Source organism: Terrapene carolina, unplaced genomic scaffold, assembly GCF_002925995.2.
Source record: "Terrapene carolina triunguis isolate 2854851 unplaced genomic scaffold, T_m_triunguis-2.0 Scaffold175, whole genome shotgun sequence".
Classification (NCBI taxonomy): Eukaryota; Metazoa; Chordata; order Testudines; family Emydidae; genus Terrapene; species Terrapene triunguis.
Window position 1 is genome coordinate 1,384,379 of NW_020664526.1, and position 17,102 is coordinate 1,401,480.

At 40.8% G+C, this 17,102-nt stretch overlaps 1 protein-coding gene across 2 annotated transcripts in view; it reads left to right on the plus strand.

The window, feature by feature from the left end:
• Nucleotides 1–17,102, plus strand: part of LOC113406986 (arf-GAP with GTPase, ANK repeat and PH domain-containing protein 1) — a 636,559-nt gene that overhangs the window by 405,761 nt on the left and 213,696 nt on the right. For both annotated transcript variants that reach the window (XM_026653995.2, XM_026653996.2), the window contains one exon: nt 14,646–14,750. In XM_026653995.2, the coding sequence (XP_026509780.1) occupies nt 14,646–14,750 (105 nt within the window). The remainder of the gene's footprint in view (nt 1–14,645; nt 14,751–17,102) is intronic.

The following is a 17,102-nucleotide window of genomic DNA, read 5'->3' on the forward strand; positions in this document are numbered from 1 at the left end:
CACACACACACACACACACACACACACACACACACACACACACACACCCTTTCTCCCTATCCTCTTGCAAAGAATTAAGGGCCAAATATACAGCGGCTCAATTAAATGATTTTTTAACATGGAACACTTCTTTTATTTAAAAAAATCTCCTCATAGTTCAGAGTTTCTGAAGGTTGCTCATGGAGACCTTTTTGGTCCCAAAACTTCACAACATGAAGTGTGAACCCTTTCTTCACAATAATATGGGCCACAATTTTTAAAAAATCTTCCTTTTCTCCATCAATGTTCCTGGTTTTGTTATTCAGTAGATGCTGTATTAAATTGGATTTTGTGTCCATCATTATTAAAATGTGAAGTGTGTCGGTCACAAAGCATACATTTCAGGGCAGTTAGCTGAATAATTCTTTTCTTTATTATCCCAAATTACTGCTGAGCTCTGGAGAGGTGAGCAGTTTAGCCAATTATTGCCATTTGAGCTGGATTTGTGGGTGATTAGCTCCTGGTCGAATTCAGTCCTGGCAAGGGCTTTGAAGCCTTCGCTTGTGTGATTTTCACAGCAGTGAGGTAGGAATAGACGCGGCTAATGACAGGAAGGTCGCTTGGGTTATGTGACCTGTGAGGGGAGGGTTTGGGTTTAGCAAATAGGGCATCCACAATAACAAGTGTGTCACTAACCCTGCCGTGCATAATCGGAGTTTTATAGGATTGTTGGAGATGCTGACAGCTCAATTAAAGTGTAACCCTTTGTACCATACACCCTGGCAGAATGACAGAAATATTACCAACAGAAAAAGGAGGGGGCCACAAGGGAACTGGTTAAAGATCCAGTATTCTTTTTCTTCCCCCCCCCCCCCCCCTTCATCGAAGCTTGCACAGACCAAGCAGCAAAAAGTATCCATTTGTGAAATAATAGGCTGTCCGGGGGAGGGGTATGGTACCAAACATGTCTACCCCCCCCACCAAAAGTCTCTGTTAAGTGATCTTCCTAATGTTTCTATGGAAACACTTTAGATCAGGATGGAAAGTTAAAATATGTTTTTGAGCCTGACAGGGCTTCCTTCCATCAACCTACTCCCTTCCCTATATACCTCTCTTTATACAAATACAATAAAGAGAATTTCATGGAGCAGGGAATGGAGTTACAGTAGCTGTAGTGCCCACCTTGCTGTTGAGGTGTCTGCATAATGGTCACTTCTGATTTTTTCCTTATTGCCTTTATCTCTTGAAGAAAAATTGATCTGTTGTCTTGACTGCACAGCTTACTTTGCAGCTGTTATGTCATGGTAGGGCCATTCCTATATTCAGTATGTAACATTGTAATATTTGTGTATGCTGTCAGTTCGCAATGTTTGTTTAGTTTACAACTGTTTCATTGATGTTTTGTTTGTACTGGGGCAACATCATTTGTCCAATATAGTTCGAAGACCGTGCATGATACAGTGGCCACAGCAAGAAGTATTGTTCAAACAGCGCTGATAGCTGCTGGCTTCTGTACTTCTGACTTAGATCCCTTGGTATCAGCCCTCTGGTTTCCCCAACACTAAGTTAATGATTTGTATTGCACTGCATTTTGCATGAGCACTCACAGTGGTCTCAAGGAAACCACAACTTCCAATGCCAAAGGGTTAATCAACTTTTGATTATTAAAGGCTGTGATTTCTACAATGCAGGATAAATGGGAATAAACGGTGAAAGACAACAGAGCTCTGTATACAGTAAGGCAGAATAAAAATGTTGACTTGCTTGGTGACATGCCTGGACTAGACTAGTTAATGGCTATTCATATCAAGGGATGCATGGTTCCTTTTTAAAAACGAGTAAAATTTAAAAATGAATGTAACTAAAACAGAAATCACAGGTAATAACTGCATCAGAATATAATATGCTATTGATACAAAGCCTTCAATAGTAAAAGTAATGATGAGCAAGGATAGTGTACTAGATGGGTACTCATTTATCATAATGCTGTCATCACAGGAGTGATTAAGAGCTCTCACAAAAATTATAGTATTTCCACTTCCTTCAGAAGGTACAGTCATTATTATTATACCGTGCATTGCCCACTGTACTACCAGCATGTGGCTGGTGGTAATTCCTATAGTTTTAGGGTTATAAAACTGTTACTATCACCTCACCAGAGCATTGTGTGCACCTATAGTGGAGTTACAGCAGTACCTACTGCCTTTAGCCATCAGTTCCTATTTCACTGCCGACAGTAGAGGAGTTGCCTTAATCTGCTGTTGCATAGAAGCCTTTTTGCCTTAAAAATAAGGAAGCATCCTCTCAGCCAGCTGAAGAGGATATTGTTGCACATCTGATACCAACCCACCTCTTTTGGTTCCCCATACAATGATTTTTTGTCACTCTCCCTCCTATAGTTTAGTAGAGATGACTATGACTAGAGGTAAAACTAGCAAGTCCCACAATTCAGCATGATTTCAAGTACCAGGATTCCAGTAGGCAGAGATTCTTATATTGAGAATTGTCTGTGTTCAACATGAAGGTCAGTAAGCGAACCTTACACCATTTCCTTTTGTAGATGAGACAAGACGGCATCACCATGAGAGAATTCAAACTTCTAGGTTCAGTTTCAAGGGTGCTCAGTACTTACATTATGCTTCAAGGGCTTGAAACTCCAAGCTGTAGCCTGCATCTATCAGCCCTGTGTGATCTCCCTATGGAAAGGAGATTGTAAGATATCTATCTTGGATTAACCGAATCAACTCAGGCACAGGTGTCTTGAAAAGTCTCTGAAATACAGCAATATTAGGTAGACATTCTGCAGAAAAAGCCAGTCTTGCTTGGCGTGTAGTGTCCTTCATCCCATGTCACCAAACGAGGAAAATATTTGTACTCTTGGTAATTCCTGATCATCAGAATTTCAGGCCTAGATCTCACAGCTTTCAACTAGTGGTAACTAGAATTAAGTTCAAAATGATATGTATGGGAGAAATTCTACCTCTGCTAGAGAAAGGCTACTCCCTATGCTTTTTGGACCTGATGTGTGCTTCCATGCACATAAAGACAATGTGCATCCACCTGCTGATGCATCCACCTTCTTGCTCTATTCTCTGTTTGGGGAGCAACACATAATCTTACACTGGATCTGGGTGACAGACTCCCTGTTAGATGCAGTGGCCTGGTCAAAATCCAGAGGCTACTTACAATCTAATGAGGCTTCCGAATTTATTCTGCTCTGAACTATAACTACGGATGCATCCACCCTGGGATAGGGAGCTCAGTCACAGTGGTTTGGCTTTCAAGGGACTTGGTTTCTTCAGAGGGGTGGGGGCAGCAGCTATGTACACTTCAGTCTGTCAGAGGCCTGTTATCCAAAAAGATGGCTGTAATTCAAGTGGACAATAAGGCTATCTTATCCACTAACAAGTAGCAAAAGACTTTCTTCCTGTGACAGAAAGCCCTGCAGAGGTGGAACTGGGCAGTGTCTCACAAAATGTTGCTGCTTGTTACTGACATGGCAGGAAAAGAAAACACGGTCACAGCTGTGCTCACCTGGTCAGTAACAGGTCCTCATATGTGCTACCAATATTGGAAGGGATAGGTAGCAAATCTTTCTCATGTGGAAAACACCTAAGATTGATCTGTTTGGCATATATCTGAACAGAAAGATATCATTTTTCTGAGTTCACATGCACAAAACATACGTAGCCCATGGTGGTAGATACACTCTCATACACTTTTTCACCATCCTTTCTGGTAGCAAAGGTCCTCCCCAAGAGAAGAATGTTCCATGAACCTTGTTACTCATTATTGGCCAGGGTTTAGGTCAGATCTTAATCCTCAGTCACTGTCCTTTCATTAGGGAATCCTTGGGTAGCATAGAATGGCATAGCCAGCTCCTACTTATTTGTTGTGGTCCTGCTAATGGAAGGAACATCTGGGAGCAAGAGGTGATGTGGCTGTGGGACCTGATGATCACACAATCCCATGCTGCTTGATGGCCCACTATTGACCCATTACCAACTGGTGGCAGCTGCTCTAAGTTACTCCAGGAGCCAATCCTGGGATCAGAAGTGATGGAAAGATGGTGTATCTGCTGCCCTCCTTGAGTCCTGTACTTGAGTGTAGCTTGCCCTTGGCTGGAACCAAGGATCTATCACTTTTTAAATGGGATGTCTTGTGAGGTAGGGTATTAACATGGTGTGAACTCCATACTTCATTCCTAGGGGTGATCTTTTCATGACATGGTGTAGGTAGACCAGCTCCTGTTCAGACCCCTAATCATCACAGTCTCTGGGGTCTTAATGCATTTAAAAAAAAACACTATTATGAATCCTTTGGAGCTTAATGTTGTTTTTTCAAATTTGATCAAACTTCCAGTGAACCATGTTGTTTCTCCGAGCTTAGGAGGGATAGCTCAGTGGTTTGAGCATTGGCCTGCTAAACCAAGGGTTGTGAGTTCAATCCTTCAGGCGGCTACTTAGGGATCTGGGGCAAAATCAGTACTTGGTCCTGCTAGAGAAAGCAGGGGGCTGGACTTGATGACCTTTCAAGGTCCCTTCCAGTTCTAGGAGATGGGATATCTCCATTAATTTTTATTTTTATTTATTTATTTATTTATTTATTTATTTGGGTATTTTCAGTGGAAACATTGATTCCTGGCAAAAAACCACACCCCTGACCGACAAAAGCTTTACCAACAAAAGTGCCACTGTGGACAGCACTATGTTGGGGGTGGTTTAATTATGCCGTCTGGAGAGCTTTCTCTCCCTCTGGCATAGAGCGGCTACAGAGGAGACCTTACAGCTCCACAGCTGCAGCAGTACAACTAAGTGTATGTTAGCAGTGTTATGGAACTTCTGAGTTACGAATGCCCCAACTTTCCCATTCTCTAGGTATATTTATTTAGCCAAGGATTGTGCTATAGGTCATTTTTCTTTGTTATCTTACCGCTCTGTTTTTTATTAATTATGTTGGCACTGGCGATGACACCATTCTGTTACTTTGAAGCTTGTTTTTTTTTTTTTTTACTGTTTCCCTGCTGTGTTAACTTCTTTTGCTTCCTGGATAGTGCTCCAAGATGCAGACTAATACTACAGTCAGTTTCTAGGAACAGAGATTTCATTATACTTAAATTCTGTAGAATAGAAAGACTCTTACCTGTAGTTGTACATAGCAGGTATGTTGCAATGATAGATGTCCACACACACACTTTTCTTTACCCTCAAAGTTAGGAATACATTTTGAACATTTTTTCACCTTTTTCCTCAGATGAACTGATGCTTAGAGGTAGCAGGGGCCACTACCATCACCTTAGCAGGCACACATGCGCATGCTGCTTGCTGGTGAGATGGTTTAGTATTTATAGAACTGTAGTTGTCACCAGTCACACGCTGGAAGCATGGGGAGAATTGGAGAACTATTATCATTAGCATTTCTGAGAGCAAGAATTACAGGTTAAGACATTTTCTCTTGCTGAATTGGACAAAACAGACAGTTGCAGTACAGTTAATATAAGAGATCACAAGACTTCACAGGCCATCTTATGTGATCTATTGTGGGAACTGCAGGGTTTGTCAGATTATTTACAACACTAATGGATTTGGAAGGAAGCGGATGCTTTATTGACCAAAATTCACATACAACAGATGTTTGTGAACTTGTCTGTGAAAATTGACTCAGGACTTTTTTTTAAAAAAAAGTGTGGTTTTCCTTGTAAATAGTATGCAGATTACATGGCCATGGGAAATACTTAGCACTGTTAGCTGCTAATTACAATAGCTACTGACGAACTGGAGAGCTCTGTGGGAAATTAAGGATTTATGCAATTTATGATTAAGTGAAAGATGACATGTTTCAGTCTGTCAAAACAACAGAAGGAGAATAGAAACAAATATATACAAATATTTTCTTCTCAAGATGGACACCTTGGGTGAAATTCTGGCTCCACTGAAGTCAATGGGAGCTTTGCCACTGACTTCAGTCCGGCCAGGATTTCACTCCTTGATTTTAGCTCACCGTTGTAAGAAAAATCAAATCTTTCTGAAAGTCCTCTTCATTTAAAAAAAAAAAAAAAAAAAAAAAAAAGCAGTGCATCAAAGATCAGTTGAAAAGTGTAGTAAGACTAGAACCTTTGTTTTAAGGAGTAACAAAAAATTGAGGTGTATTTTTGCTCATGTATTAATTTTGGCATCTGTAAGCCTCACGGAGTCCCATAACTCTCCTCTGCCTGCCTCCATAACCAAAAGCAACAGTTTATAAGTTCCTGTAAAATAGGGACACAAAGGCAATATTAAACATCCGTAGCTTTTTCAACAAAAAATTGTTTAGATGGTTTTATTGTGTAAGAATGAAAAAATGTAGGAAATGGAGAGTTATTTACACAGCCTTGTGTATAGTACATACAGCCCCACTATGTAGAACCCAGAACACACATTAACCTTAAACTAATTCATGGTGGTTTCTTCATTCACTTTCATTTAAAGCTGCTTAAGCAGGTAAGGATTGTTGCCCAAGGCAAAGGATTCGTAATTTCTAGATTTAATTGTTAACTAGATATTCAAACTGAGCTGGCTTTTAGAATACATACTAGTCCCTAGAGTTTCAGCCCACCACCTTATGTGCAATCGATCCCACACGGGAGTCTTGTCATTAACTGTTCCTCGTATTGCCATAATGATCAGGATGCCAAACCTGACAGTTGTCTGTAGCATCTCTTGGTGCCTTGAAGCTCAACACCACCAACTGATTGGCACAGTTAGGGCCCCGATCTCTAACAGCAAATGCAATCAATAAATCTTTGTTGGTAAATAATTGCTATTGAACAGAGTTTTAATATAAATTTATGAGCAGTGTTTTATCATAGCTTGGGGCTACAGCAAGCCACTGAGTGATAGATTTCAGATAACACTTACATTCATTACATTAACTTTGTAAGTTATTTAAAGCTTGTACACTTAACATTGCTTTTGGCTTGCAATGACCTCCTGGGACTAGATGCAGAATACACATTACTAATAAAGAGATTGCAATACAGACAGACAGTTCCTCTGTTTTTTGCATGATGAGAAAGTTCCTTGAGCAAAAACTAAGCAATGAAGTGTGTGCACTCAAATCAAAGCATTTTTCTTGTAGCTCATTAAAACCACACAAAACATGATCTGGTATTAAATACTGTAAATACGAAGTATCCCACTATTAAATCCACCACAGTTTTTGGGGAAGGTGATAAAATTTAATTTGAAGTGTTAAATTCTTTTCATAGTTGGTGAGCAAATTGTAGGTGTTAAAATCTGAAAGTATTGAGGCTTGGGTCATCCATGCCTTAATTGTACTGCTAAAATTGTCGAGATAGAGGAAAGTACAAAACTGAAGTATGTGCATGGATCAATTGTCAGATGAAATGATACTATCTGGTCAATGAGAGTTTTTGGAACAGACTTTTTTAATAAACAAAAAGTGATATCTTGGAGAGATTTGAGGGCTAGAAATTATTATTTACTTAGATCGGGTATGTCCCTTAGTTGAATGGCCTGAGGATAAAACATGACTTTATAATGTACTGCATGTACACTAGTAGATCTTAGTGGTAAGCACCACTTGAAAGTGGAGTGAGCTGAAGGACTTTTTAAAAACAAAGTCTATTTCTTGCTTTGTGTAGTGTATCTATATTTTAAATCCAGTTTATGGTGTTTTTTAGCTATTCTTAACTCCTAGGCTCAGCACATTTCTCAAGACCATTCTGCAGGGTTGTCACAGACAGAGTGGCTCTCTTACATTAGAAAAATAGATATGTTTACATTTTTGCTCAATTAAACATTGTGTTAAAATGGTGACTGCATATAATTGCTTTTTGGTCAAGATGTTAATTTTGAACAGTGCTTTTAACTTAGTGGAGCAGGAAGTAGGTTTGTATACACTTTCCTACCTGCCCTTTATAGTCTCTGATTTCCTGGGCTGATGTCCCCTGTATTCAACAATTAAAAACCTCCCTTCCATTTTTTCCCATTGTTTTCCTGCCTGATGTTTCTATACATTTCAGAGTAAAGAGCGAATTGAAGTGATTCATCCAGTCCCCTTTTTGCCTCTCTGCAAGGGGGAACCAATTCTGTTATGCATCTGAGGAGTATGGAAGAAATGAAAATAAAATTTTTATGTCTTGCTCTGATGTGGAAAATGAGGTCAGGGAGATCTCAGGGACTGGCGCCAGGCCATGGACCGGCCGTTGAGAAACACTGCATTAGAGGAGATGATGCAGAGGGGCTGTAATGTAATCTCTCTCTTCCTTCCACTGTCTACTGCCTAACATGCACTTGCACAGGGGCTACAACAGTGGTGTCCAATCTGTGGCTCTCCAGATTCTAATTGTGGCCCTTGAGGACAACTGTGTTAAGAAACTGTGTATTTTATGTATGTATGTATTAAAGAATAGAAAATGTGCTTCCTGAGCGTCACCCTGTCACTTTTAACCAGAAGGGTCTGAATCAGCTTTGGCACCACGGGGAGGAGTTAGGGGATCCTGCAGTCTCAGGGTATGTCTACATGGGGATAAAAAACCCATAGCTGGCCTGTGTCAGCTGATTCGGGCTCGCAGGTTTTGGGCTAAACATTGCTGAGTAGATGTTCAGGCTCAGGCTGGAGCCCAAGCTCTGAGACCCTCCAGCCTCGCAGAGTCCCAGAGCTCGGGCTTCAGGCCAAGCCCAAACATCTACATGGCAATTTTTCAACCGTGGAGTTTAAGCCCCGCCAGCTTGAGTCAGCTGAGCTGGGCCAGCCGTGAGTTTTCATCCTGAAGTAGTCGTACCCTCAGGAGCATTCTGAGCAGTTACTGTGTCCCTTCCCTTCTGCAGCTGAGTACCTTCCCCACGGACGTATGCCTGGAGAGGGGGAGAGAATAAGCTCTAGCTGCACCATTGCCTGCTTCCCTCCTGGCTGTGAGAGCCCCAGGAGAGCACAGGAACTAAACAGGATCTGCCTGAAACTAAGGGAATGGCTAGCAAAAGATGACTTCCCCTTCTCAGCCACCTGGGATAGCCTAGGTGAGGAGAGAAGGAGGAGAAGCTGAAAAACAGTTCCCTGATTCTCATATAGCATGATTTTAAAGGTTTCAGAGTAGCAGCCATGTTAGTCTGTATCCGCAAAAAGAACAGGAGTACTTGTGGCACCTTAGAGACTAACAAATTTACTTGAGCACAAGCTTTCGTGGGCTACAGCCCACTTCATCGGATGCATAGAATGGAACATATAGTAAGGGGAGATAGATGATACACACACACACACACACACAGAGAGAGAGAGAGAGAGAGAGAGAGAGAACATGAAAAGGTGGGAGTTGATTTTAAAGAAACCTTGGAATTGCTTTAGCTTGTGCTGCCTGACTTTGATCTCCAAAGGAAGTATATCAGCAGTGTTCCAGCCACTCTCCCGCCTGGCCCCCTGCATATCTCTCCACCCTGGACTGAGGGAGGAAGGTGTAGGAGCCACCTATGATGACTCTGCATTTGCTGAGCCAATCCCTTACTGGGGAATTATGGGTTGTTTCCACTCCCTATGCACCACCTGAACAAAGTGAATAGATCAGAACAGGAAAAACAAGAGAATCTTGCCCAAAGTATTGATTGCAGCCCCTTGATCTTTTAGAAATAGTACATAGCACTGGCCCTCAGGCTGAAAAAGTTGGGGCAGGAGATTGAGCAGGCCCTTCTTTCAGTAAAACCAAAGTCCCCTTAACTACAGCTACGTACAAGTGATGTTTAATTCCATATTTTCAACTGGTGTTTTTAATGTTGAGAATCCTGTGTTTCATGAGGATATTAATAACCTTGTGTTGAAATTAACTTACTTTGTGTGTACACTGACTATTAAAATCTTTACAATTTAGCCTTTGCCAGAGGGTAATTTTACCCTGGACGCTCTATGCTTAATGAAGAGAATACAGCAAATAATGTGGTGATATGAATTACTTCTGAAGTTATTACCGCTGTACTAGGCATGAGTCTGAACTAGAACCCCAGATCTGTTCCACCTCAGACTTTGGGAATGTTCTGATCCAGAGTAGAGGTGGAGGTTCATTTTCTGTCCTTAAATGAAGCAGTATTAATTGTTCTACTGTGTTTTGAGTGCCAAATATATCTTGTGAAGTATTTTATGTTTGGACTGATGGAGTGAATGGCTGACACTAGCTATAAATACTTCTTTAGTCAGTTAACTCAAATAGTTAAAACAACAACAAAAACACATCATGTTAGGGTTCCCTCTGAACTCTGAGGTACAGATGTGGGGACCCGCATGAAAGACCCCCTAAGCTTATATTCCACCAGCTTAGGTTAAAAACTTCCCCAGAGCACAAATCCTTTCCTTGGATGGTATTGCTGCCACCACCAAGTGATTTAGACAAAGATTCAGGAAAAGGACCACTTGGAGTTCCTATTTCCCCAAAATATCCCCTCAGGCCCCATCACCCCCTTTCCTGGGGAGGCTTGAGAATAATATACCAACCAGTAGGTTAACAAAGTGAGCACAGACCAGACCCTTGGGTTTTTAGGACACTAAAAACCAATCAGGTTCTTAAAAGAAGAACTTTATTATAAAGAAAAAAGTAAAAGAAGCACCTCTGTAAAATCAGGGTGGAAGGTAATTTTACAGGGTAATAAAAAGATTTAAAACACAGAGGATTCCCCTCTAGGCTCAACTTCAAAGTTACAAAAACAGGAATAAACTTCCCTCTTAGCATAGGGAAAATTCACAAGCTAAAACAAAAGTTACTCTAACGCATTTCCTTGCTGTTACTTACAATTTCTGTAATCTTAGCTGTAGCATTTCAGTAGAAGCTGGGTTACCTGCTGGGTGTCTGTCTCTGTCTCTGTCTCTCTCTCTCTCTCTCCAGAGGGAACAAAAACAAAAAGAGCACAACATAACCTCCCTCCTCCCACCCCCAGATTTAAAAGTATCTTCTTTCCTTATTGGTCCCTTTGGTCAGGTGCCAACCAGGTTATTTGAGCTTCTTAACCCCTTACAGGTAAAGGAGGGATTTTATGCTACCCTTACCTGTATGTTTATGACACATCACAAGGGAGGTTGGATGTACATAATGTTCAATAGAACGCTACCATACATAAAAATAGAGTGGAATCCTGTTTTTTAAAAAATATGAAGCTGTGTAACTTGCATTTTGGTTGTCAGAGTCATGACTTCACCCAGATCCATGAAATGGAACTTCCTAACTCTTACATGGATAGTAGCAAAACCTCCTTTATGCAAGAACCAAGTGCATTTTAGACATTTTAATATCATCGAACTTTTAGGATTGCCAGCCCTCCAGGACTGTCCTGGAGTCTCCAGGAATTAAAGATTAATCTTTAATTAAAGTTTGTCATGTGATGAAACCTCCAGGAATACATCCAACCAAAATTAGCAACCTTACACTTCATTGAGCTTATAATTGCCTTGAACAGGCACCTCCAAAGTAGTAAAATGTTTTACCTGTAGCTGAGTGGCAGTCAAAAATGTGTAAACTGCATTTCCACTTACTGAAAATTTGAAGAAAGTGGAAAGGAAAAAATTACCAGTGTGATGCTTTACAGTTTAATTCCCATTAAAGAGTATGAAGAAAAAACATATCAGCACCAGTTGGGGAATAGCTTTTGGAAAGTAATTTTTTATTTATATAGCACAGTGATAACAGTGCAATCTTACATTTAGGGGAATTCAGTTTTAGTTAGATGCCGAATAAAAGACTGGAAAGGTGAAATGACGTATCACCTCTTATAGACAAACATAGAAGTCAAAGGCAGATGCAAGCTTTTATTTTTAATAGCAGAAAACAACTTCTCTTACATGAGACGACAGTAATTGGCATATAAACCTCAAACTTGCAGAACCATGAAAAGAACCTTCAGAACCCTGTTCCATTTTTACAAGTTTGAGGTCTCCAGCACTGGGAAGTTGCATCCAACAACACAAAGAGACACCTGACCCGCAAACTATCAGAAAGTTACTACAACACATTTGTGCCTAATTTCAGTCATTTAAAGTGTGCTTTTGGGTACAGTGTCTTTCATAGCCGATGTGGATTCTGAAAGGTCACTGTTGCCTTTATTTAAGGAGTGTCTCCAGTAAAGGGCAGTTAGGACCCTGGACTCCCCTGTGGAACCATCTCCATGGTTGCTAAAGGAGTATTATGAATCCATCTGGATTGTGGCATGGGGGATTTAGTTGAGGATTATGTCTGTCAGTGTTTGGGGGAGGGAAACGGTTTTCTGAAGCAATGGAGCAGTTGTAATTGTGCATTGGCACAGGACTGACCCTTGTCCCCCTGTATTATTGGGACTCAGTCTGAAATGACATAATTTTATAAAGCAAGCTGTTGAACTAAAAAAGTAAGCATACATTACAGCTTGCTTTAGGTTTATTCATTTTAAAAAAAAGTACTAAATACAGTATCATAGTAGTTGGCAATATTATACCTTTTACTTTCTATTTCCTGCTGTATTTTCCATGTACTAATATCGAATGCTATTCCTTCATTATTTAATTTTATTTAAACATAAGAACCTGATTTTGGTTTGAACTGATCCATGCTGTTGAGCACCTGTGACACCACAGGATATATTGAATTTGCAGATACTTCTCAGTACAAAATGACCAGGCCTAGCTGTGGGTCCCCAAGATGGTACTTGGGTACGAAGATAGAAGTTTGATATTTGCCTGAGTAAGAGCAGTTTATCTAGAAATGTTCCTCAGCCAAATTATACTGTGCAGCATTCATTAAGAGATGCCTTATAATTGTGTTTTTAATCAGAATTTCCTAGACAAAACTGTTCCTAAAGCATTGGTTGGCATACCGTGATTAGCCTACTGTGGCAATTCACTTAGTGCATTTCAATGTACTTAGCTTTTTATTTAGTTCAGGATAGACTGAAATGCCCCAGAAGTTCCAGCCAATCTAACTGTGATAATGAATTTTGAAAATATAAATCATGACTTGTAAAACACTAAAATTCAACTGAGAGGTGTTTAGATCAAATGCCTTATTAAAGTGGCTATCTTCATAGTGTTTCAGGTTTTTTTAAACTCATGATGAAAGACCTTTTAGTTGTTAGTGCTAGTTATTGAAAGTTGCAAGTTCCACTTACATGTTTAGTATAAGTTCAGTGTTTTGGTCCTTTTCCTTTTGAGTGTTACAATTACCAATATAGATGTAAACTATATTTCAGCATGGGCATAACTGGAATGGGAGAACCAAGTGATTAATTGAAATTAATTATATGTATTAAAAATTGTTTGTCTAATGAAATCACTCCATCTGTGAACTTGGTTTCCTGTCTCTCAACGCCCTAACCAGTCAATGTATAGTGTAATGTTGGGGGGAAATGTCCACAGGGTGAGACCACTTCCTTAGTGAGCATGAAATGACACCATATGTTTCATGAGTTAGGTTGGTAGTAATTAAAAAAGATCAAGTACATAAAAATATTTAGTTTTTTCTCATGGTTTTGTTTTCTTGCCCTTCCTTCTGTATTTTTCCTATGTTCCAGTTTTTCATAAATTCCAATTTAGTTTTGTCTGCATCTGGACTTCCTTACAGACCTTTTTTGTCGAGTTTCCTTTTTATTTTGGTTCCTTTCCTCTCCAATGTTTTTGTGTATTTTCAGTAGTTTTACATCTTAATTCATTGTTCAATCATCTCTTCCTGCTGCTGTGGTAAATTACTTCCTGTTTGGCTGCTTTTATTTTCCCTTCTACTCCCTGGAAAAACAAAACTTGGCCTCTTCCCTCTCTCTCTCTTACTCCATGACTCCCAGGTTATCCTTCCATCCATCTTCTTCCAATGTTCCCCTCTGGATTACTCAAGATTGCACTCTCAAGATCTCCCCCCACAACCTGCTTTAGCTTTATTTCCTTGTAAGGGTCTCTCCTGCTGTCACCTGCGCTAGTAGTGCTTCTCCTTGCTAGGATTATAAGTAACTGGAAGAATTTCTGTGCAGTGCCACTGCTTAGGAAAGGGAGAGAAAGCTGCACAAATTAGTAGAATGAGTGTTCAAGCAGAAACAATCAAATGCTAACTGCTGCCTTTCCATGCCCATGCTGCGGCTGAGCTCAGATACAGCAGAAGAATCTACAAATAGCAGTTGACATAAAGGAATCCAGGAGCCACACTCTAAAAACACTAGAATCCATAATTGCATGGAAAATCTATTCAGACAGAAATTTATTATTTATCATTTATTTTATAGTGCCCACAAGTGTACTAGGTGTTTGATCTTTGCTCAACTTAGAGTTTATTGTTATGGCTATAAATCTGACTGAGCGCCTCCATTAAAATATAAATTCCAAGGGAGGTATAATTCAGTACAAAAGCTTCTCGTGATAGCCCTAGTGGACAGAGCAAATGTTGACACAGACCATATTTTGTTGGGCTAACCTGCTTTATTGAAAACCACGTTGAAGAGCTACTACTCTACTACTACTGGGGCTGCTGGTACCTGCCATTCGATATATTTTGGCAGAAAGAGAAGGGAGAAACAAAATGAAGAGATGGAGAAGCTTGTAGGGAAACACAGTACTAGAATGTTAGTTAATATGTTATAAGTCTCTGCTGCCTTTGCCTTTGAATGGCTATGCATTTGCAAAAGATCATGTTTAATTCCTTTCTCTGCCTTTTTCCCTTTCCTCCTCTCTAACAGGGTGTGCTGCTAAAGCGAAGTGGCAAGTCATTGAATAAAGAGTGGAAGAAGAAATACGTTACGTTGTGTGACAACGGTGTACTGACCTATCATCCCAGTTTACATGTAAGTATGCCACACTCTTTGCAGTCAGCACTTGTCAGACCACAGATCAAATACTGTTAGCAGGCTCATCTGGACAGGGTTTGACAAAAATACCCTGTCTCTGGTGGAAAAAAATCCTGAAGTATGAACCTGAGGGCACACTGGAGCTAAAATTCCATAGTGTGATCACATGTACAACCTAGATAACCTTCCTTTATGCAGTTTACTAGTTGTTCAGTAGATGTAAGAGTTTATTTCGTGTTGGGCTTCTTCTAGACTTGCAGGAATGGCTGTAAATATCAGGATTTTAAGAGATGACACTTTTTGACTTGGGAAAGGTGATTTGAATGCAGTAAATAAGAATGTATTTTTTTAAGCTTTCTATAGCTTATGTGTTTCCTCGGTAGCAGTGATGGTGGCATTTAAAAAAAAAATTATCACCTTTTTAGATTTTAAATTACTGTAGAATTTTCACATACACTATTAAAATACCTTATGTGGAAGACACTATTGCACCGATCTTGCATCAAGAAGGGGTGAAAGCATGAGGCGCCTCGCCTGCCTTTAGGCCCCCCTAACACAATCCACAGTCACAATTGTCTGGGAGAACTTGGTCGCTGCACAGTGCTAGCACTCCACTCCTGTGAGCACCAGCTACCTGAAAAAAGTGTAGAAGAGTTTGCTCCATCGGTCAGAGCTGATTGGGTGGGGAGGGGAGAACATGCTGCTGCATCTCTTTGGAAGGTGGTGGAGCCAGAACTGCTTCTGCAGTGTGGGATCCCAATACACTCAGGCTCTTCCACATGCTGTCCAGCACAGGCTATGGCTGAAAACCACAATCTAGCCCTATGTTTCTGCATTCGCCAAGATCCACAGAGATGGGAGGTGTGTGTGTATTTTTGTGTTGTAGAATCACATTCCTCACTATGATCAAAGGTCCCTCAAATTTATTGTCATATAAACCCAGCATTCCAGCAGCCTCATCTCTCAAGCATTAAAGAATGTAAATCTTTTCTCTGAAGGGATGCTGCATAGTGGAAATGCTTTGGCATTCATAGATCTGCACGTTGATCCTGGTTTTGGGGGGTTAAAACTGTTGGGGCCACCTGCTGGGCTGCTTCCAGTGCTGCACCAATCAAGTCTTTCTTGACTGCATTCAGCAGAAGAGCTCTCCTGGGACTACAATCCACTGAGCACTAGTGCTTGCTCTGGCTTGGTACAAACCTTCTCAGCCTTACTTCCTACCCTCTTGGGAATGTCTTACTGTCATCTCTGATGTCACTTCCTTGACTCTTTAGAACTATTGATTTCATGACATGCATGGCAGTTAGCTGCAAGGCACTGACCCGCAACAGAATTCATATCCCAAAATCTTTGTCCACTCCAGCAGTGCTTCGTCCCCTGTTCTTCTGATCCTTTTAGAACAGCCCAACTGCATCTGCTTCTCTGGCTCTTCCATTAAATTGTGTGAGGCTGGTGTGAGAGCCTCAAAGCATTTGACCTTGAAGCAAGAGTTGAGCCTCCCTGCTGCAAGTCAAGCAAGCAATTTGCGAGCAATGCTGATACAGGGCAATCAATTCTGTTTTTTGCTGAAGGTATATCTCAGTGTACGACCACTTGCTCACCTTCCTCCCCATACATCTAAGGGTTTTATAACTTCTCATTACTTTTCCCTGGCAATTTAAGTGTTAAAGTAATATCTCCACTACCACATTGAAAGGAACCAGCCATTTGAGCATCAGGAGCAGAGAGTTTCCTCAGCAGGGGTGTCACAAGATGTCTCACTTGATCAACTGGCTTAGAATTTTAAAGCTATAGGAATTTCCACCAAGTTAGTGTGGGGTTGCACAAAGCCAATAGTAGACTCATAGACTTTAAGGTCAGAAAGGACCATTATGATCATCTAGTCTGACCTCCTGCACAACGTAGGCCACAGAATCTCACCCACCCACTCCTGTAACAAACCCTTCACCTATGTCTGAGTTATTGAAGTCCTCAAATCGTGGTTTAAAGACCTCAAGGTGCAGAGAATCCTCCAACAAGTGACCCGTGCCCCACGCTGCAGAGGAAGGCGAAAAACCTCCAGGGCCTCTGTCAATCTGCCCTGGAGGAAAATTCCTTCTCGACCCCAAATGTGGCGATCAGTTAAACCCTGACCATGTGGGCAAGACTCACTAGCCAGCACCCAGGAAAGAATTCTCTGTAGTAACTCAGATCCCACCCCATCTAACATCCCATCACAGACCATTGGGCATATTTACCTGCTAATAATCAAAGATCAATTTATTGCCAAAATTAGGCTATGCCATCATACCATACCCTCCATAAACTTATCAAGCTTAGTCTTGAAGCCAGATACGTCTTTTGCCCCCA